Source organism: Ascoidea rubescens (assembly GCF_001661345.1).
Source record: "Ascoidea rubescens DSM 1968 unplaced genomic scaffold ASCRUscaffold_15, whole genome shotgun sequence".
In the NCBI taxonomy this organism is placed as follows: domain Eukaryota; kingdom Fungi; phylum Ascomycota; class Saccharomycetes; order Ascoideales; family Ascoideaceae; genus Ascoidea; species Ascoidea rubescens.
The window spans coordinates 1-22,304 of record NW_017962927.1 but is presented as its reverse complement, the minus strand read 5'-3'; the positions used below and the strand labels follow the sequence as shown (position 1 = coordinate 22,304).

General features: G+C 28.7%; 9 protein-coding genes and 1 non-coding gene across 10 annotated transcripts; 4 read left to right on the top strand and 6 right to left on the bottom strand.

Annotated features, from left to right (window-relative positions):
• Positions 1-1,295: 1,295 nt before the first annotated feature.
• On the bottom strand, positions 1,296-1,825 carry ASCRUDRAFT_77515 (uncharacterized protein). The gene has a single exon (XM_020193894.1). It carries the CDS (start codon positions 1,554-1,556, stop codon positions 1,374-1,376), a length of 183 nt encoding a protein of 60 aa, XP_020045074.1. The 5' UTR covers positions 1,557-1,825; the 3' UTR covers positions 1,296-1,373.
• A 306-nt stretch (positions 1,826-2,131) lies between these two features.
• Positions 2,132-3,891, top strand: ASCRUDRAFT_77514 (uncharacterized protein). The gene has a single exon (XM_020193893.1). It carries the CDS (start codon positions 2,351-2,353, stop codon positions 3,794-3,796), a length of 1,446 nt encoding a protein of 481 aa, XP_020045073.1. The 5' UTR covers positions 2,132-2,350; the 3' UTR covers positions 3,797-3,891.
• A 575-nt stretch (positions 3,892-4,466) lies between these two features.
• On the bottom strand, positions 4,467-4,883 carry ASCRUDRAFT_77513 (uncharacterized protein; the record flags this gene model as incomplete). The annotated part of the gene is made up of 1 exon (XM_020193892.1): positions 4,467-4,883. The coding sequence occupies exon 1, from the start codon at positions 4,622-4,624 to the stop codon at positions 4,469-4,471; it is 156 nt and encodes a 51-aa protein (XP_020045072.1). The 5' UTR covers positions 4,625-4,883.
• Positions 4,884-4,981: 98 nt separating this feature from the next.
• CDC42 (Rho family GTPase CDC42) lies at positions 4,982-6,139 on the top strand. The gene has a single exon (XM_020188841.1). The coding sequence runs from the start codon at positions 5,124-5,126 to the stop codon at positions 5,697-5,699; it is 576 nt and encodes a 191-aa protein (XP_020045071.1). The 5' UTR covers positions 4,982-5,123; the 3' UTR covers positions 5,700-6,139.
• A 1,097-nt stretch (positions 6,140-7,236) lies between these two features.
• Positions 7,237-7,317, bottom strand: ASCRUDRAFT_t148. The gene has a single exon. It is a non-coding gene; the product is annotated as a tRNA-Ser (tRNA).
• A 364-nt stretch (positions 7,318-7,681) lies between these two features.
• Positions 7,682-10,256, top strand: NOP14 (snoRNA-binding rRNA-processing protein NOP14). The gene has a single exon (XM_020188840.1). The coding sequence runs from the start codon at positions 7,724-7,726 to the stop codon at positions 10,112-10,114; it is 2,391 nt and encodes a 796-aa protein (XP_020045070.1). The 5' UTR covers positions 7,682-7,723; the 3' UTR covers positions 10,115-10,256.
• Positions 10,257-10,846: 590 nt separating this feature from the next.
• Positions 10,847-12,388, bottom strand: ATG9 (autophagy protein ATG9; the record flags this gene model as incomplete). The annotated part of the gene is made up of 1 exon (XM_020189817.1): positions 10,847-12,388. A coding segment is annotated over one exon (1,542 nt), but the record flags the coding sequence as incomplete, so codon positions are not given.
• Positions 12,389-14,358: 1,970 nt separating this feature from the next.
• Positions 14,359-18,324, bottom strand: LDB17 (Ldb17p; the record flags this gene model as incomplete). Its single annotated transcript, XM_020192036.1, has 1 exon — positions 14,359-18,324. One exon carries the CDS (start codon positions 18,322-18,324, stop codon positions 14,359-14,361), a length of 3,966 nt encoding a protein of 1,321 aa, XP_020045068.1.
• A 392-nt stretch (positions 18,325-18,716) lies between these two features.
• On the bottom strand, positions 18,717-19,898 carry ASCRUDRAFT_20794 (alpha-ketoacid dehydrogenase kinase family protein; the record flags this gene model as incomplete). The annotated part of the gene is made up of 2 exons (XM_020189651.1): positions 18,717-19,746; positions 19,783-19,898. Coding segments are annotated over 2 exons (1,146 nt in total), but the record flags the coding sequence as incomplete, so codon positions are not given.
• A 1,690-nt stretch (positions 19,899-21,588) lies between these two features.
• Positions 21,589-22,008, top strand: ASCRUDRAFT_77507 (uncharacterized protein; the record flags this gene model as incomplete). The annotated part of the gene is made up of 1 exon (XM_020193891.1): positions 21,589-22,008. A coding segment is annotated over exon 1 (214 nt), but the record flags the coding sequence as incomplete, so codon positions are not given.
• Positions 22,009-22,304: the final 296 nt, after the last annotated feature.

The following is a 22,304-nucleotide window of genomic DNA, read 5'->3' as shown; positions in this document are numbered from 1 at the left end:
AGATAAATAAATTCGAAAAATAACTAAAAATTGCTCAAAAGAAGGGTTCATAGAGTGATAAACCAAAAAAATTATAAAGTAAATCAATTGTTTGTTTTTAGTTTTTTGACTGTTTCAAATTAGATTTGAAATTTGAGATTTAAAGTTGTGCATATTAAAAATGGAATTTAATTTTGTTGATAATTCATATCATAAAAATAAGATAATTTATCATTTCTTTGTTATGCGGTGAAATTTTAACTAATAAAAAAGAGAAGCAAAACTAAAAAGAAAAGTTTAAGGTAAGGATAGAACGGGTTTTCTTGCTACATCCTAAGTAATAGCATAGCAAAAAAAGACAGATAAAATGATTATCAGGCAAATGATAGAGTGATGTATTTGTAAAAGATAGACCATAAAATTATGGTAGTGACAGTGAGTAGCTTTGCACTCTAAAGAGAATATAAAATAATCTCATCAGTCACACAATCAAAAAAACATTAAAACATAGAGAGAAAATGGGCTAAAGAGAGTAAACAGATTAATTTTTTGGAAAAAATCAAAATCTGAAAAGGAGAACTCCAATCCGGTGAAACGTTCAAATAACGACCAGCGACCCTTTGCTCTCGGGAGCTATTGTGTTTTTGAGGACGAGAACAATAGCGGGTTCTCAGAAAACACGTCTATTAATTAGATTTAAGGCTTGTGCGAACACTTATACGAAAACCATTTGTTGAGCCTAGATTTCAAAACAACAAAGTAGAATATCAAAGACAGCACAAAGTTGTCAAAGGATAAAAACCCCGAGAAAATTTTCTGAGATTGGTGAACTACAAGAAAAACTAAACAAAATAATAAATCCATTTATTGCAATTTGAAAATCAAAAAAATACATAGAATATCAAGTCCAACAAACCATCAAACCAGTTTTTTCTAACTGGTCTCCAGGCTCTTATATGTCTTTGACTATTAATGTATTTGTTTCAAGCGCTGCAAAAAATTGAAATTATGACAATAGAACACAAAAATGTAAGCGTTAAAAAATGGTAGAGTTTAATCTTTTGATCTTTTGGCCCTTTAGTCAGTCAACTGTTGAGCTTGAAGATTAAATAAATCATGGAGTTTTATTCCAAGAAAAAGCAAGCACTTATTGCGAAGAAAGAGTTTCTATATTAAGTTTAATGAACGTCTGCATTGGGAATATTACAGCACGTGAATCCTGTTAGGAAAGCACTGAAAGAAACCCACAAAACCTCAGAAAAGAAGAAAATCAATCCAAAATGCTTAAACATTCCAAGAAAACGATTTAAAAAACGAATCCAGAGGAACGAGGAACAAAAAAGTTTTTTTTTGTTTTATTTTTGTTTTATTGTTGTTTTTTTATTCATATTGATCTAAAGTTCTTTGCTGAAACTGATGGCAATAAGCCAATCTTTTTTATTTGGCCTTTGAGGAAACAAATGATCCACAACAGACAAACCATGTGCAAAGAATGGGGTAAGAACTAAAAAAGAGATAGAAAAGGTTTGGGGAGTAGAGAAAGAAGCAGCAGAAACAGCACTGGAGAACAGAGGCATAGCTGGCCAACTTCAAGAAGCTGAATAGGTTTAAGCCTTTGATTTGTATTATTAAAAATATCCATCAAACATCAGCCTTTTTTTTGATTGCTTCACAAATGCTTAATCTTTTATATTCCTGATATAAGAAGTGAATCCAGTTGGGTTTAGCCAATCACTGGCTGTGCATCACTCACGGATTTAACCAAAGCCTCCCACAAAGAAGGCACCTTTGCAACAGGGCAAACTGTGCCTGGACTAAGAACCTGCGGTATCCGGTTGCCTTCTACAAACTAAAAGTAACTTCTGCTAACAATGCACTGGTCTCAACGCATAAGTAAACTTTACTGGGACCAGTGCATATTCACAAGGTTCAAAGCATTAGGACGCTGGTATTTTATATTCAAACTATAAGCTTATCTTGAAGGATAGTTTTACTTCTTGGTTAAAGTTGTTTTTAATCTTAGATTTAAAAGCTAGTACCAAAGATTTTATTATATAAAGGTGTGAAATCTTTGTTTTTTCTAAATTCAATTGATCAATTTTTCGCTTTTCTCTTTTCCTGTTTAATAGATTAGATATATACTTACTAACTTCATTAACTTTATCACCTTCATCATCTTCATCTGCTTTCATATTTATCTTTTTATTCATCTTTGTCACTAGAAATCACTGGCTTTTCTAGTTTTTGCTTTTATTTTTACTCATCATTTTTACTTTTATAGAAGTCTGTTTTGTTAAAAATAACCTCAAAAACTGATATTAAAAATCGTATTCAAATCATTTTAAGCTATCATTTTGATTTATCTTGAAAAATGTCCAAATCTTGCAAATATTCCTCCATAAAATACAGCCATCAAAAATTCAAAAATAATATCAATTATGTCTTGAAATTCATAACAGAATCTTCCCAAGGTAGAGAATGCTATAAATTAAACAGATCAAAAAAATTGCAAAAAAGACTATTAAATCCTAAAACTGAAATTTCTTTGGAGATTGTTGATCTAGAAATGAATAAAAACATTTCAATTAATTCTTTGGAGACCTATTATTTAACTGTTTCTCTCTTAGAATGTGGTTCCAATGATCCTGTTGTTGATAATAGTAAAAGAAACTTTATCACTGAAAATCCTTATTTTGTTGATCCTGAAAATAGATTAATTGGTCAAAGAGTTATTACTGGTGAGCTATGCAACTATAAAAACTATTACAAATTTGATTTTAAAGATTTATGCATAACTAAAAAAGGAAATTACAATTTATTATTTTCATTGTTTAAAATAAATCAAAAGTTAGGCTCAACCTATATCAAATCAATACAAAGTGGTCCAATAATGGTTTTAACCTCAGGTAATTACTATTCTGCTGAAAATAGATCAAAAAGAGCAACTATAAAATCAGATCAAACCAAAAATAAAACTAAAAATTCAAACGAAACTTTTAATAAAAGTTTTTCTACTATGGTGATCAAATCTCAATCCTCCAGCTCGTTAAAAAGTAATATAAATATAAATAAATTTAATATTTCAAAAAACTCTTTAATTAAAAAAGAAAAACTTAAGATTAATAGTCCAAAACTCGAAAATACTGATACTCCTTCCACTATTACTACTAATAATAGTGTCAAGAAAAATCTAAAAAATTTAGTTATTAATAACAATATTAATACTAGCACTAGCACTGATAATAGTTTAGACCCCTTAATCAAAACAGAAATGCTCGAACTGGTCTTTTCACTTACCTCAGATTCTACTTTCAATTACAATGATTCTTCTGCTACTGGTAATTCTACTCCTACTACTGATAATTTTACTGATTTTTGCAAATCTATCCCAAATAGTGTTATTAATACCCCAAATTCAACATACAGTATTATAAATGATAGTGATATCAACAATAATGCTCTTCTCAATGAGGATATTCGGGAAAATCCAGATTTTTATCCAGAAATAATAAATCGTGTTTATGACTCTATTAATTCAACTGATTCAAATTTCGATCAATTATTTTTATCAATTTTAAAGGAATCCTATTCTGATCAGAATCTTAATAGTCCAATAGTAAGTTTAGATAATCAAGTTATCTCCAAAGTTAGTGATGATTTGAATAACAAGATGATTAATGATTGGAATAATTTTAACAATATTTTACCTAAAGAAGAATTCCCTTATTTATCTTATTTATTTAACCGAGATTCCTTTATTGATGGTTTTCCAACAATATCAATGTTTGAAGACTTGAGTAGTATCAGCAGTTTATAAATTGAACTTCAAAGCATTAATCCTACATGTATCAGTTATATTTATTAAAATTTAATTATTTTTTTGATTTATTTTTTCTCTTGTTTTTATTTTGTCTTTTTTTTTTGTTGTTTAATTTGATGTTTTTGTGTTTTTATCTGTTTATTTTTTATTCCTATTCGTTAATGTTCTAAATTTTGTGTTTCTGTTGTCTATCTATATAATTTTATATTGTTTGATTTTTTGGTGTTTTCTTTCTATTTTTTTTTTTGAATGATTTTTAATCAAGTTTTAATCGTTCTTTAGTGTTCATTTTTTGACAACTAAGTTTATGAAGAAATAAATAATACAATATTAAAAACAATATTAGTATGAAAAAAACTGCGACCCCAGATCAGGGCTAAGCAGCTGTATAGAAACCCAAACTATATGACTGTATCATTATTCAGAAATATATATTTAGAAAGCTGCTGTTTGCTCTTGAGAGACTATGAAGGAGATAACAGTGATTACGTCTCACGGATTATGGCTAGAGGTTGGATGCAGAGTCTAGACTCATCTCAAAAGAGCGCCAAGAAAAGTGTATCTGACACACAGTCACATGACACACACTACACGTGTGTTGCACGTGAAAATATGTGCCACGCTCAAAGCACGTGCTTGCGCCGGCCCGGGCAGCGGCGGGCGGGTTTCTTATCGTTGCTCTTTCTGGTGTTGCTGCTTTTTGGGTGCTGCCTGTGGTGCCTGTGCTTCCTCTTTCGCTGTTTCTTCTGTTTCTTCTGCTTCCCACACATCGAGTCTGGGAGAACGAGTATCTGCTGTGTCCTGTTTCTTGCTGTTCCGGCCCATTTTTCGTTCTGTTTTCTAGTTCGTTCTCACACTCACACTCTAAAAGCAATGTATGTCCATTCTCCTATAATACCACTCTTCCAGTCTCATTTTCTCTTCTATTTCTCTTCCATTTTCTCTTCTCTTTTTTTGTTTTTTCGCTCTTTTACCATTATTTTCCTGTATCTTGCTACTAACCTTTCTTCATCTTTAGTTTTCTTCTCTTTTGGTCTTAGAAAGGATTCAATTTACCATTGGTATTCCTGCTGATTTAAATTTTTGTTGTTTCAGATATATCCAAATCACCAAATAATTGTTTAAACTTAATTCCTTCCCATATTCAACTGATCAAAAACTACATTATACTATAATACATCCATCTCATCCCATCTCAAATAATACAATAAGATAAAATATAACAAAATACAATAAAATACAATAAAACATATCACGTCCTTTAATCCACCCTTCTATCCACCCTTCTATCTCTTTATTCTTATATATTTATATCTCAAACAAAATGCAAACAATCAAATGTGTCGTTGTCGGTGATGGTGCCGTTGGTAAAACTTGTTTATTAATCTCCTATACAACAAATAAATTTCCTGCAAATTATGTTCCAACTGTCTTTGATAATTATGCCGTAACCGTAATGATAGGTGATGAACCCTACACCATCGGTTTGTTTGATACTGCAGGGCAAGAAGATTACGATAGATTAAGACCTTTATCTTATCCTTCAACTGATGTCTTCTTGGTTTGTTTCTCTGTTATATCTCCTCCCTCTTTTGAAAACGTCAAAGAAAAATGGTTCCCTGAAGTCCATCATCATTGTCCCGGCGTTCCTCGTTTAATCGTCGGTACTCAAATTGATTTAAGAGATGACCCACTAATCAAAGAAAGATTACAAAAACAAAGATTGTCTGCTATCACTTTTGAAACAGGTTCAAGATTAGCAAAAGAATTAGGCGCTGTAAAATATGTCGAATGTTCTGCTTTAACTCAAAAGGGCTTGAAAAATGTCTTTGATGAAGCAATCGTAGCTGCTTTAGAACCACCAATGATTAAAAAATCAAAAAAATGTACAATTTTATAAAGGAAAAAAAAAATAAAAAAAAAAAAGAAAAAGAAAAAGAAAAATTATTAAAAATATATTACAATAGTCAATAATTATCAATTGTTAATGATTAGCTATTTAAATCTGGAGAAATAAAATTTATTCAAAATTTTTTAAAAAAAATAAAGGCAAAAATAAAAAAAAATTAAAAAACATTTAACAAAAATCAATAATTAAAAAAAATCAAAAAATCAATCAAAAAAATTCAGAAAACCTCCCAGAAAAAACTAATATTTTTTTTATTACTATTATATATTTGTTTTGTTTTATCTTTTATCTAGTTTATATTTTTATATATTTTTTTTGTTTTTTGACTTGGATTTTTATTCTATTTGATTTTGTTTTATTTTATTCTAACCTATTTTATTTTATTTTATTTTATTTTATTTTATTTTTTTTTTTTTTTTTTTTTGACCACTATTTCTAAGAACTTCTATTTTATCCTTTTTTTTTTTTTTTTTTTTTTTTTTCTAACCTATTTTTTTTTTTTTTTTTTTTTTTTTTTTTTTTTTTTTTTTTTTTTTTTTTTGACCACTATTTCTAAGAACTTCTATTTTATCCTTTTCTTTTCTTTTTTTATTATTTCTTATTCTTTTTATCTTTAATATATCTTAATCAAGTTTTATAAAGTCTTACAGAGTCTAATCAAATTTTATCAATTTTCACTTTCCATTTTGTTTTATTTGATATAATATCTATAATATTTGTTTATTTTTTATTGTTAATTTTTTGTTATTACTATTATCACTATTATCACTATTATTATTATTATTATTATTATTATTATTATTTGTATCTGCTATTATTATACTTCAATTATACTTATCTTATAGTTATCTTATAGTTATCTTATCATATCCTGTCTTATCATTCATATGCTATGTTATCCTATTCTACTGTCAACTTCATCTATTTGCCTGTTTACATATCAAATAATTTACGAATATTTTTAATTTAGTTATTTAGTGGTTTTGTTATATACTTATAGGCTAATTCAGTTACTTATTTGATATTTTACTGTTTCATCTATATTTTCATTTCTATTTCAATTTAAATAAACTGCCGTTACTCGTTACTTATAATAACTTCCTCTCTCTGTTTCACTAAGGTTATGTATTGGTCTATCTATTAAATGACAACTTGACAATTTCGCTTTACTGATTAGAAAGACTTTTTATGGCTCATACTTTAAGTTATGGCTAAAAAGATTTAACTAAAGGGTATCAGGACATTAAATCAACTTTCTTGTTTTCATAAGATAATTTAAAATTTTATTTATTTATTTACGTTTTTAGATCAAGTTTTTTAAATTCTTTATAAACCAAAGTCATTATAAGTCATTTACATTCTAAAAACATCCAACAACAAAGCCCATTTAATCTTCGTCGACAATTACAATTTCATAATCTTTCCCTTTTAAACTCAAAAAATCAAGAGCTTATTATATTCATGTGAGCTGTTTGCTTTAAAGACTTGATTTGATGAAGAATACAAAAATTTCAAAGCAAAAAGAAACCGACACCAGCAGGACTCGAACCTGCGCGGGAAATCCCAAAAGATTTCTAATCTTTCGCCTTAACCACTCGGCCATAGTGCCATAGACTAATTTTCCAGTTAAAGCTATTATATTTTGAAGTTATCAATATACCTGAAGAAATCAAAGAAAAAATGTAGTAATTGAAAAAAAAACTCAGAAGATATTTATGTTTTTAGAAACGTATAAAATTATAAAATAAAATTGAGTAAAATTTAGTATTGACGGCAACGTAGCAATGCACTAATAATTCAGAAGAATGTTCTTGTAGCCCTGTAGCCCTATTATCAGGACTTGTAATATTTGTTTTCACATAAGCCGAAGTTTGTTTTTCACAGGGAAAAGTCACATTTTAAATTTTTTTTTGGACTGAAAAATTTCATAAATCATTTGAAAACTATTCCATTGAAAAAAAAATATGGTCTGTGATATCCAATTATTCTAATTTTTACTATAAAATATTAAAATCATGGCTAAAAATAAGAAGAAAAGATCTGGAAAACAACATTTTGACAACAGAGATAAAGTCATTGCAAAAATAAGAGAACAAGCAAACCCTTTTGATTTGAAATTTAATCGTCAAAAAGTTGACATTGTTAATACGAAAAATCTTAAAGGAAACCCAGGTATCTCAAAACAAAAAGCCGAAAATGAGAGAAAACTTGCTTATCAATTGAAGAAATCAAGAAAAAATAAAATTGGCGGATTAGTCGATCGTCGTTTTGGTGAAAATGATTCTAATCTTTCATCAGAAGAAAAAATGTTAGAACGTTTCACAAGAGAAAAACAATCTTCTTCAAAAAAATCTTTATATGATATTGACAATGATGACAATGATGGCACTTTTGATTTTGATAATGATTCTTTGACCCATTATGGTCAAACTTTATCTTTAAAAGATGACTTTGATGAAGGTGATTTAGGTATACCAAAATCCAATGATTCGGATTTAAATAATGAAAATGAAAGTTTTGGAATAAAAAAACATCAGTTGGACGAAAATCTTGAACAACCTGTCAGAAAAAAAACCAAAGCTGAAGTAATGAAAGAAATTGTTGCTAAATCAAAATTTTATAAACATGAACGTCAAAAATTGCAAGAGAAAAGATTAGAAACTGTAGAAGATTTAGATGATCAATTTGATGAAATTATGAATGCTCTTGGTACTGTTGAAATGAAAAAAAATATAAATAATAATAGCAATAAAAATAATAAAACTGAAAAAGATGTTGAATATGATCAAGTTTATAAAAACTTATTATTTGACAGACGTTCTGTTCCTGCTGATAGAACAAAAACTGAAGAAGAAATAAATAAAGAAACACAAGCAAAAAAGAAAAAACTAGAAGATGATAGATTGCGTCGTATGGAGGCCATGAATGCACAAGGAGTTGAAGATTTAGATGATTTCTGGGCAGGGAGTGATATCGAAGAACAAAATGAAATAAATGGATTTGTAGTAAAAAATTCTTCAGATGCAGAGGAAAATAATGATCTGGATATCTTTGAATCAGAACTGGATCTCAATTCGAATTTGATTTTAAAACCTAAAAAAAAATCAGCTGCACTCACTTTTTCATGCCCAGAAGACCATGAACAACTTTTGTTAACATTATCATCAAAATCTCTTAGAGAACATCCTGATATAATAAAAAAGATAATAAAAAATACGGATGCTAAGTTTGCAGCTGAAAATAAAGAAAAGCTATCAAATTTTGCGGTTATATTGTTGGATCACATACTATACTTAGCAAATTCAAATTACTCTACTGATGAATATGAAACATATTGCAAAGTTCAAGAAAATTTAATAAATTCTTTGAGACTATTAGCAAATAAATTTCAAGAGGCGGTCTGTGAAAAGTTTAGAAGCATAATAGATGAAGTTCAAGAAAGAATAGTAAATACAATCACAAAAGAAGCTAATGAATATCCTAAAGTGTCAGACTTAGTATTTTTTACCATAATAGGTGTCGTATATTCAACATCAGATCATTATCATCTTGTGGTAACGCCGGCTTTGATAATTATTGCAGAAGCATTAGAACAATTTAAAATCAAATCTTTAAACGACATATTTTCAGGCTTATTTATGGTTGACTTAAACATTAAATATCAAAGAATGTCAAAAAGATACATGCCAGAAGCAACTTTGTTTTTGCAAAAATCTTTATTATCATTAACCCCTTCCATGAAGGGTATCGACCCCAAAAGTATATCGGCTTCAATTCCTGTAAATTTTCTAGTAACTACTGAGTTTGGGAGTTGCAAAAAAAAATTGAAAATATCAGATTTGAAAAACAAACTTGATCCTTCATATGGTCCTGCATTATTACTTAAAACCATTAAATTAATTGACAAATCTTGTGATATATGGAGAGAAAAATCTGCATTTATTGAAATCGTTGAACCGTTTTTACCGATACTTAAACATCTTTTAAAAAATTATCCAAGCGTTTGCGATATTTCAAAATTAATAGAAAAAATAAACAACCTAAAAAAATTTGCATTGGTAGACCATAAACCATTAGTATTACAAAGTCATCGTCCAATTGGTGTTGCGACATATGCTCCCAAATTTGAAGAGAATTATAATCCAGATAAAAAATCTTATGATCCAAATAGAGATAGACAAGAAATTAAAAAACTTAATGCTCAAATCAAAAAAGAGAAAAAACTTGCCCTACGTGAAATTCGTAGAGATACTAAAACCATTTCTAGAGAACAAATCAAAGAAAAGAAAGATAAATATTCGGAATATCACTCGAAAATGGCTAGGTTGGTTAATGAAATTAATACTGTTGAGGGAAGCGAGAGAAATAAGTACAATAAAGAGAGAAAGAGCCGTAAAGGTCATTGATTTTCTCAAAAACATTTGTATGGTGATGATATAATATAAACAATCTGTTATAGAGTTAAGTATTAAGATGTAATAAACCGGATTTCCAATTGTTGAAAACGAATTTAAAATTAATTAAAAGAAAAAAGACATGTGTTGAGTAAATTAGAGTAAAAAAAATAAAACAACAGAATAGTGAAACGAGGGTGTATGTTATAAAAAGAATATATCTAAATTTAAAATAAAACAAAAATAAGAAAAATAAAAAGCCTATCCAAGATAAAAAAAATAGAATTTAAAGATTATTTATCTTCCAATATGTTGTCCTTGTTTGTAAAATTGGTTTATTAAGCTAAAAACTCCTCCCTCTCTGTCAGGATCTTCTTCTATGATTGTATCAATCTTAGGAAGACCTGTTTCGAATGATTCACCAAGATAGCTTCCTTCAAGATTAACTTTATTCTTAAGAGGCCTTTTCATTTGCATGTTTAATCTTTTATTATTTACACCGTTTAGCAATCTAGAGCCAAACATACTATCATTCATAGTGATATCATTAATTTTACTATTTTTGTTAATTGTTTTTATAGTTGATCGTGGAATTTTTAATTCTTTTATTTTTGCCTCTGGATTTCCGCCATAACTATCCAAAAAATACAAGTATGATTTAATCATTTTTCCATTGTTGAACTGAGAAGTCTTCAGAGTTGGAAAACCTTCAAATTTATCAACCTGTTTAACTTTTTCTTTACTTTTCGGATCAGTTGCCAGATTTTTTTCCTTATCAAAATCAAACATTGCAAAAGTACAAATGTAACCCAAGCCATTTATATGAACTGAAAATTCTCTAAAAAAATCGATAATTTTATCTGTTGATTTTGTTAATGCAAACATTAATATGAAAGGAGTTAATATTATACTAGTAAGCTCTTTTATTAATAAAACAATTTTCATCTCAAATAAAGAGGAAAATTCAGCTTTAACTTCATTTGTATGAAATCTATGATCCCATTCCTTTGGAAGATGATGTGTGAACTGAGCAACATATCTTAAACTAGCTTCTGGATCAAATACTATGGTATCTTCTGGAATTGAATTATGAGAAATAGCCCAAATAGTACCAAAAACCCCAATATAAAACAAAGCTGTTCTTCCCTCAGTAATTTCAAAATTAATACCTAATTCAGGATCAAAAATTGCCAAGATACCTAAAATAGCAGCAAATGAACCCGAAACAAAAGAAACAAATTTCATAAATTGGTTTGTTTTATCTTTTGGAAATTGATCAATATATTTGGTGGCTTCTGGAACACTTAAGTTTAATCTTCTTTGAAATAGATGATATAGTTCATTAAATTCTCTTAATTTCCATTCAGAATAAGGGGTATACTGTCTAGAGCTAATTAAACTTGGATTTGATTTATATTCATTAAAATATCTAAAAAAGTATAATAAAAGAAAGTAAAGAACAAGCAAGGGAGAGAAAAAAAGATTTAAAAACCCCGCCAAGAGAAATCTTTTTTTCAATTGATCTGATAGTATTGATTTATGAGATTCTTTTAAAAAATTTGATCTTAATTGTCCTTTTTCATTAAAAACAAAACCAAAGAGACACAAAGATATATTCCATTCTAAAGTTTTTGTTAGTATACTATTAGTATCATTTAAATTTAAATATTTGAACAAGGGTAATTTTAAATCTAATATATTTTTATTATATAAAGCAATCAAATAATTTTCTTTTCTCATTATTCTATTTGCTATATCATGAGCATCTAATCTTGATTTTGCCTTTGAGTCTGAAACGTTTGAAATTATAGCGTTTTGATTTTTTAATAGGATAATTTTTTTAACTATTAATTGCCAAGAGATGGTTTGTAATTCATCTTCATTAATTAATAATAAATGTTTATAAAAGCAATTTAGTTCATTTAACTTTTTAAGATCTATGAAGAAAAATTGGAATAATCTTGTAACTAAAAAAAATGAAAAAAAATATACTAAAATCTTTTTGAAAAAATTTAAATTGGAATAGCACTTATCAACCTGAATATTTGATAATTTATTATGAGAATTTGAGATATTAGAATAATTGATACAAGAAGTTAAATAGATTGAGATTGTAAAGATGAAGACTAAAGTCAATAGATCTATTAATTTTGATAAAATTATTGAATAAAATCCATTACCAAGATAATAGATATAAACATCTTGTAGAAAGACATCTAAATTTTCGATATTAGCCCATAACCATTGAGCTCTTTCTTTTGGATCCAAAGAACGGAGTTTCTTTTTTTGGATTCTTTGATTTAAATAGTTATGTTGAACATTAATTTGGTTATCAAAATGGATTTTTCTTGATTTTGATTTTTTCAATTTATTTTTTGATTTAAGATTATTAATATCATTCGTGTTATTATTATTTGGATTAAAAATGTAATCATCGTTGTTATATAAGGGCAAAAGATTGATTTGATCGTTTTGATTATTTTGATTATTTTGGTTATTTTGGTTATTTTGAATAAATCTGTTATTTTTAATATTGGATCTTTGATATAATAAGTTATTTGGAGGAGATTGATCGTTGAATTGATTATAAGGATTATAACTAATATAAGTATCATTATCATTAGGATTATTGATCATGTTGTTATTTAATAAAGTTGAGTTAACATTATCAGTCTCAGTTTCATTATCATTATAGTCATCATCGAGATAGTTGTTGAACTTATAATTATTTATATTTTTGAAATGATCAAAATTTCTACTATGAACCATTGCATCAGGCTCATCTTCAGTATCAACTTCATTATTATTATTATGAGTGTTTTTAACTATACTACTTTGATTCTCATTATTAAAATTGCTTATATTTGTAATAGCGTTATTACTATTATCGTTTATAAAGTTGTCACTAAATGGGTTATCATAGTTACTATTAAAAGTAGCGTGAATCGGAATGTTGTTGTTATTATTAAGAAAGTTGTTGTTTATCAAGTTATTAAAATTTTGATTATAAAGATTATTTGAAGAAGGGTTATCTTCGGAGTCATCCTCGGATTCATCATCGGTATCTTCTTCGGAATCTGAGTCCTGTTCTGAATCAGCAATTCCAGTCAAGTTGTTATTGTTTTGAAACCCAGGGCTATTAAGATTGTTAAGAGGTAAGTGATCTAAATTTGTGTTTAGGTTTGCATTCAAATTGCTGGTTAGATTATTATTTAGATTGCTGTTTTTACTGTTTGGAGAAGGGACCATCATTTTTAATAAAGAATCGTTGTTGAGATTACTGTCATCATTATTTATACTAACTTCTTTTTTATTAAGTTCACCACTACCAAGCTGGCTATTAGGATTACTGTTAGTATTGGCATCACTTTTCGAATCCTTTTTCACTGGCGCCAACTCAGTATCGGACAAATGATTTGAATTTCTAGGACCAAAGACTCTGGTGAGAAAAGGCTTGTTGCTGTTGGAAGACATGAGGTAGAGTAATGTGTATTGAGTTCCCACGTAGCTATCTCATTGAAAACCACTACTGATAAAGAGCCACCGATAGCGAGCTTGGTGATTATATCGTTATCCCAAAGTGGCGGTTATCAAAAAGACGGGTAACTTGCTGTTAACAAACAGCCGAATATGGTTATCTTTTTGAAATTACAATTACTAAATCGCACTAAATTGTAGATTAGGCTAGTTATGTGTTTCCAATCAACTTAACTTGCATATCAATTTCAAAGCGATTGAATGAACTCACTCAAATCAAATTGAAAAAAATATAAGTTGCGTCAGAAGCTGAAAAACAGCAGCGACACGATGTAATTAACCCAATAAGCAAGCCCATTGAAAGTAAATCACCAGGACCAAAAATAAAAGTAACAAATTTAAAATTCTCCCAGTAGGAGAGTTTCAGTTGTTACACTGAAAAGAACAGATACTACACTTGATCTAAGCCAGAGGGCAAAGAGATTTTGAGGAAGAAAAAGAGAAAAGAAAACTGAAATAAAAGAGAAAGGCAAATTTCTCTGCTATTTATACCCTCTTCTTGGAGGGTCACCCGGCGTGCGCCGTGTTACGTGGATAGGGCTGTAAGTAGGGCTGTATATTTTATGTTGCGTTTGCATGCCAGTGCATTAGAAACGTTTTGCTGGATACTTCCCCCGATCTGGTGTTTCAAGCATGAGGTGGTTATTCGTTATTCATTATCAGTAATTAGTTATTAGTTATTAGTTATTAGAGCCTTCGAGTAGGCGTTGAAAAAGTTATCAGCGCGAGCTTTTGAGAAGATTGTTGTGCGATTGCATCAATCGAAGTTTTCTGGATGGAGGAGGAGGTGGTGGTGGAAGCTTTTTGTTTCGCTGGCTCTCACTGAGTCGAAACTTCCCACTGTTCAAACTTGAGGTTGAATTATTGCTACCTTTATTGTCGTAGAGTTGCAATAAGTTGGAGGCTGAACTGGCTTTTTTCTTATTAAAATAGAAATCATTGCCCTTATTCACGTTTCTGCTGAGATCAATATTACTTGTAGGGCTAGTATTACTTTGCGTTTTATTTAATTTGAAATTTCCATTCAAATAGCTATTGTTGAAATTATTATTATTAGTGGTGGGACTTTTACTAATATTGTCATTTATATTGAGATTGCCAATTTCATTATGAATCGTCAACTTGTTAATATTGGAATTTGTGCTAGAAAAAGTTGAAAAAGATGAAAAAGACGATATAGAGTTCTTCTTTTCATAGAGATAGCTATTAGCAGTCATTGCCTTTGAATTATGAATTTGAATCTTTAGTAATTTTTCACTATTCAAATAACTATTATACCCAATCCATTTAATCTTTAAACATTTAAGAGCCAATTTCCTTGTATTTTCATTTGGTTCCCATATTTGATTTTTCTTAATTTCATTATCCTCAACAAATATACCTTCTCCACTTAAATATATCAATAAACTTATAATCTCTTTTCTCTTATATCCCTTCAAATTATACTCTTCTTCAGTTATCTCTTTAATCTCTTTTTTACTCAATCCTTTATTTTCAAATTTAATGAAATTAATCTCTGTAAAATTTAATATCAAATAAAAAACTCTTAAATAATTATTAATTAAAGAAATTTGATAATCTGTTGATAAATTATATAACTCTCTGATAAATATATCAACTAATAATTTCAAGTCGTTTAAGTAGAACTCTGTAAATATTTTTTCTCCTTTTTTATACAGATCATTTAAAATTAAATATAATACTTTCAATATCATGATCTTATTACAATTGCTATCTTCTCTATTAAATTCATAAATTAAAAACGATATAAAATTTCTGAAAATACTACTTCCATTAATATTTTCATAAACGTTTTCATAATAATCATGATTATCAATACTATCAATACTATCATTATTATTATTATTAATATTATTATTATTGTGTTCATTATTATCTCTGAGATTACTATGATGACTTAGAAAATTATTCATAGATTTTTTGAAAAAGCCAATATTATTTCCAATTAAATTTTCTAATATCAAGTTTTTAATTTGTGGTTTTAAAATCATTTTTTTCTCTTCTTGTGTTAATTTTAAAACATCTTCTCTAAAATTGTTGTCAAATAAATTAAAGGTTTTAAAAAATTCTTCCTCGTTTATATCTTCATCTAAATTTCTAATTCCAATAATTTTTTTGAATTTGGAAATCAAATCGTTTATAAACAAATTATTAATATCATCAAATGTAATTGAACTTGGATAAACTTCAATTATTTCATTATAAAATTTGGTTAAAATGAAATTATCATTATCAATCTCAAAATATGTTTTATCATTATTATTAATCAAATTTTTCTTTTCTATTATTAATTCGTTTTCAATTTCAATTAATTTTGAAAAGGACTCCTCATATCTTTCATAAATTTCTTCATAAATTAAATCTTTATCAATTAGTTCATCGGAATTGATAATATTAAATTGGTATTGATAACTTAGTCTATTTAATTCATATTCGATATTTTGATTAAATTCTTCGTTAATTTCAATTAAATAACCCTTTTTCAATTTATTTACTATTTTAATTTTTTCATTAATCTTAAATATTTTTAAAAATTTATTTATCTCCAATTTATACAATAATTTTATTGGAAATTTTTTTTTAAGATTTAATTGATCATAAATTATAACCATAAACTGCTCATTTACCGATAAAATTAATTGAAATTTTAATCGATTTAATTCATCTTCATCATTATTTGAGTTTAGTTTATCTAAAGAAATTTTTTTGAAAAATTTATTCAATTGACTCTTGTAGTATTTTATAAGTTTACCATTATCATTATCATTATCATTATCATTATCATTATCATTATCATTATCATTATCATTATCATTATTATTATTATTATCATTATCATTATTATTATTATTATTATTATTATTATTATTATTATTATTATTATTATCATTATTATTATTATTATTATTATTATTATTATTATTATTATTATTATTATTATTATTATTATTATTATTATTATTATTATTATTATTATTATTATTNTTATTATTATTATTATTATTATTATTATTATTATTGTTATTGTTATTAATTGATTTATTTTCATTATTATAATCAGTATTATTGCTAGTATTAGTATTATTAATATTATTAATATTATTGGCATTATTGGTAATATTGGTATTGCTACTATTACTATTACTACTATTAAGATTGAAATTAAAATTATTATTTATCATGCTGGTTCTATTGTTATTTGTAAAAATAACACTATTTCTAAAATTTCCATAATAACCTTCACCATAGTTACCATCAAATTGATAAAAAGTCTTTGAAGAGTCTTCATTATTAGAATTAAATATATTTAGATTTTTAACCAAGTAATCAAATATGAAGGAATTATTAACTAAAATCAATTCATCAAAAGAGATTTTAAGAGATTTTAAATAATTGAAAATTAGTCTAAGATAAACTTTATTTAATAATTTTTTTTTAAAATTATCCAAAAAGTTATTAATATCATTAATTAGTTTTTTTTGTAATATAAGAGGATTTTGATTTTGATTTAAATTATTGATAAAAGATGTTATTATTGAGTTGATATTTAAATCCAAGTTTTTCTTTTCAAATTCTAGGATATTATCAAAATAATAAGATTCATCATTTATAATTGAATTTTGAACATTTGGATCCATATTATAGTTTTCTACTATTTTATTATTGTTTTGAATTCTAGATAGATATAGATCAATATCATCTTGATGAGTTTGTTTTTTCAATTCTAAATTTTCTAAAGTTAGGTTTGTCATCGATTTATTTAGAAGTAAGTTATTTTCATCATCTAATAGATTTAAATTATCTTGATTATTTGGATCATTTATGATTTGGATTTCATCTTGAAAGATTGAATCATAAATTTTACTGTTATTAGCGATTTCATTTTTAATTAAGTTTGATTTTCTCAATTTATAAAAATGGATAAAATTATTAAAATACAAAATTTTATAAAAAATTGAGAAAGATGAATAATGCTGCAAAATGTCTAGAATATTCGAACTATTGAAGGTATTGGGATTTGAGTTGTCTGGATTATTTATATTAATATTATAATCTTCAATGTTATTAACTGTATTGTAGGTATCGGCATTAGAATTAGTATTGGAATTAGTATCTGTATCTGTATTCGTATCTGTATTCGTATTGTTTTTATTATTATGAATTAAAGATAAGTTTTCATCCAACTGAATTAAGATAAAAAATATCAAGCCAATCAAAATTTTTAGATTGATGTTATTTAGTTTAACATTTAAATTCAATAGACTTAATAATTTACTTATGATGAATTGTTTAAAGGATAAATTTTTGAATAAGATTGAATTAACCAAGAAAAAACAACAGTTGTACAAAATTTCTTCTTTGTTTTCTTGAAATATTATTGAATAAAAGTATTTATCAATCAAGTCGTTATTGATTTGTAAAAAAAGCGATGGGAAAGAAGAAAAAGAAGGTGATGATGAAATATTTTCTGTATTGATTGATAAATAATTTGAATTAAAATCAAAATCCATAAGCTTAGAGACAGTGGTTAAATAAAAAATTAAATTTGAGTTGACATCATCTATTGATTGGGTTTCGTCTAAATTTGATAAAAAATTCTTTAAAAAAGAGTATAAATCATCAGTTGAATGAATGTTATAATCAGACATGTTCATATCAGGCATCTCAGGAGTGGTTTATTTGCTGTGGTTCTATTGGAATAAATTTGAGGTAAAAACATCTAAGAGCCGAGCAGCAAAAGCAAAAAAAAACAACAAAGCAGCGAAGGAAGCAGAGGCAGCAGAGGCAGCAGAGGCAGCAGAAGTGGAAAAGAAAGAAGCAGTGATAAGATAAAAGATAAAAGATAAAAAAAAGAGCTGAAAAAACAACGCTGGCATTTCTTAGCGAACGCTCGCAGCACAGAAGAGAGCGTGTTTGGTTGCGCGAAAGCGCGTTCGCTAAGGGGTGGCTGTTTAAAAGTTGGTTTATTTCAGTTTGATTAAGTTTGATTACAAAGATGTAGTTATATTTGCAATAGATAAAGCAGTGGAAGCTATTCCAAGTACATGAGATTGGGGCCTTTGACAGTTATGTAGACGTCGGTTCCCCATCCCCAGTACGTTTGCAATTTGAAGCTTCCTCCAAACATTTCGATGTAGTTTCGACTTAATCCCAATCCATAGCCCATGCCTGCGACAGCTCTTTCACTGAAATCGTTTTCGTTGTCATAGTCTTTGAAAGTAGTGAAATTGAAGTCGTAGATGTGCTTTTCGATATCCGGTTGAATACCACCACCAACATCTCTGATTCGAACTTCTAAGATGGGGATCTTGCTTGTGATTTTAGTGGGATCGTTTTCGTCTTTAGTTATTTCATAGTTTTTGATGATAGTTATTTGAATGGGAATATCAGAGTCGACTTTGTTTTCAATGTGAGCTCTGAAACTGTTTTTGAGTATTTCTGTAAAGCAATATTCTAAATTTGAGTAAACAAAGGGGAACAATATGTCATTATTCGTATTTGCAATTGCATTGTCACTATTATCGCTATTATCTGTATCAAGCTCATCGTTATTACTAATAATTTCAACTTTACAGCCAGTGAAGTATTTTATTTGACAAATATCGTTAACGAATTCTTCACATCTTTGAATAATTTTATTGATATTTAGCTTTAAATCTATAATGCCAATATTTGAAGAATTTGGAGGGTTGATTAGATATGAATAATTCAAAGCGATTAGTTTCATTAGGATTCGATCTCTTAAATGTAGATCTAAGAAGTTTGATGCTTTGTCCTTTGGATAATAAGATAAGATTTCTTTAAAACCTTGAGACAAAGTAGGAATGTTATTTGAGTGATAAGTGAGAAATACATTTAATTTTTCAAGAAATTCATCGATTTGATTGATATTTGTGATCTCCCCAATTTTGATTAACAACTCAAAGGACTTCAAGTACAAATTATAGGACAAAGAAATATAAGGATTTAATAATATAAAGTAAGGCAATTCTCTTAATCTATTTATTCTTTTGGCATTGAGAATTAACAAATTGTTTAGAGTTATATTTGCATACTTGATCTTCAACTCATTTATGTCAATGTTGCTGTTGGCAACCTTGTTGCTTGTGGTGTTAAAATACTTTCCATATTCTAGCAAGTCATTCAAAGATAACTGCTTGACGTTCTTGCCAGAGTAGTTGTTGATGATGTTCTCCAAGGAGTGTCTGATGTTGAATTCCTGCTCAAAAGACAATTGGTGCTGTTTGTAGTTTTCTGATTCTGGACTCGAGCTTAGGTTGTCAATAGAGTACTTTTTTGTAAACTGATACTCGCTGAGAAATGGATCCTTAGAGATATCTTTGTCGAAAAGAGTGGTGTCAGTGTGCTTGGTGGCATTGTTGCACACACGCGAGAAATTAGCAAGACCTCTTCTGCTGGATAGGCCCCTGAAGGTACTGAGCCCCTTTTTAAGAATGTAGTTCCTCAACATTGCGATCACAGCAGCCTTTTCTTTCTCTGCTGCTACTGCTTCCCAGCTGATTATATCTACTTCGCCAACTTCGGGCTCACCACCATCTTCGCGCCGACCTGCCCTAACTGGTACACCGCTCCGTCCCGCTCGCTGTCGACTACCACAACGTCTTGCAAAAAACTTGCACGTGCCCCAAGCGTGATCTCCATCGGCACACCGCCAACACGTGCGCTAAGCCGGCCCGAGCGGTGCACGCGCAAAGTGCCGGCCACGCCCTTGGGCACCTCGCGTTGTTTCTGCTGCCTCTGCTGCTTCTGCTGCTCCGGAGCTATTTCTGCCCTGGTGGCCTCCATCTCTGTGTCCTGCTGTTCCTTTTGCTCCTTGTCCTGCTGCTGGCTCAAGAACTCAGGCAAGAGCCTGGGCAACTGGAACAAAATGTACTTCTTGTGCTCTTCTTGTTCAGTGGGGTTGTTGATCAAACTGAGTATCTTCATATGATCTTGAATCATGCTCAATTCTTCGTCATCAGAGTCATACTCGTGCAATTGTCTGGCGAGTTTCTTTTTCTCTTTCTTCTTGCTTTCCCTACCCATTTTTTTCTCTCTTTGTGCTTTTCTTGTATCTGCGTCAGGAACCCAGTTTTCATCATCTTCGTCTTCCTCACTTTTAACCGACATCATAAATTGGTCATCATCATTTTCGGATTTCACTATGATCAGGGGATCAATTGAATTACTATCGGATGACTCAGGTTTAACCATTCTACTTTTCTTTCTCAACTCTCCTAATTCTTCCAGCTCTTCACTCAGTTCAAGCCCATCTCCATTAATCGCTCTAAGAGGAAACAAATCACTGGTTTTACTATCAAACACATATTCTTCATTCATATTAATCCTTGTTGTTAATTTCCCATCTTCAGAATCAGTAGCTCCCGATGATGAATCAAATCCGACGTCTTCACCCTTTAATCGATTTCCTCCTGAAAGCGCTTTCCCAAATTTGTTCCCACTCTTTAATTCAGTCGAATAGCTTGTATTGGCTAATGGCCCGACTGAAATTAAGGTAGTTCCACTTAAATTACCTCTTCGACCACCTCTTATGCCACCTCTAAAACCCCTACCGGCACTATTACCACGTCCACCACGTCCTCTGCCACGTCCTCTTCCTCTTCCTTTTCCTCGACCACCAGAACTTCCTTCGTTCGCTTGAGTCTTGGGTATTTCTGCTTCTCTTTCTTCTTTTGTTCTTCGTGCAACTGCTTTAGGTTTGAACTTCAATCCTGCTTTAGGTTTACCATTGCTACCATTGCTACCATTTCCATTGCCGCTACCGTCTAGATTGGGTGTAGATCTTCTTTTTGCTAATGAATCTAATCTCCCTAATTGACTTGTAACCATTATCTCCTAATTTTATTTTATCTGGCTTTATTCATATTATTGTTCTATTTTTCAGCTTCTAATGCCCAATATCACTCAATCTGAAAAACTACTTCAAAAAAAAGCACGTGAGCTCTATAACTTTAAACATTATATATAAATATGTCTTCATACAGGATATTACATTTGAAGATATCACAATTATCTTTGTTTTTTTATAATATTTTACAAAATTCAATAATCATTATTATCATTTTTACCGTCGTTATCATTGTTATCATTGTTATCATTGTTATCATTATTACCATCGCCATCATTATCAATGAACGAGCAAATGTAATTAAATTTCAACTTATAACAAATCTTCTAATATTAGTTTAACAATATTACTTCAAAATCAAACGACATTTGCTCAATAACTAGCCAAATTCAGTTTGATATTCTTTATAAAATTCCACCTATTACTCTTTTATTCTGGCTAACAGCACCACATCCATAAACACAACTTCAAATTCAATAACTTGTCATTCTTATTATAAACTCTGTCCAGAATTGTTAATAAACACAATCTTTTAATAGTTCCTGCTTTAAAGATGAAAGCATCAAACCTTATTTGATGTATTACCCGTTTTTAATTTTTCAGGCTTGAGAACAATTTTTTTTTTAGTTTTTTTAGTTTTTTTAATTTTTTTTCCAATAAAAGTATTATTTTCAGATAAACCCAATTATATTCAATCATAATGAATAGAAAAGATTTAATGCTAGACGGCCCCTTGTTTGATTCAGAAGAGGAGATTGATAATCAGTCTTTGCA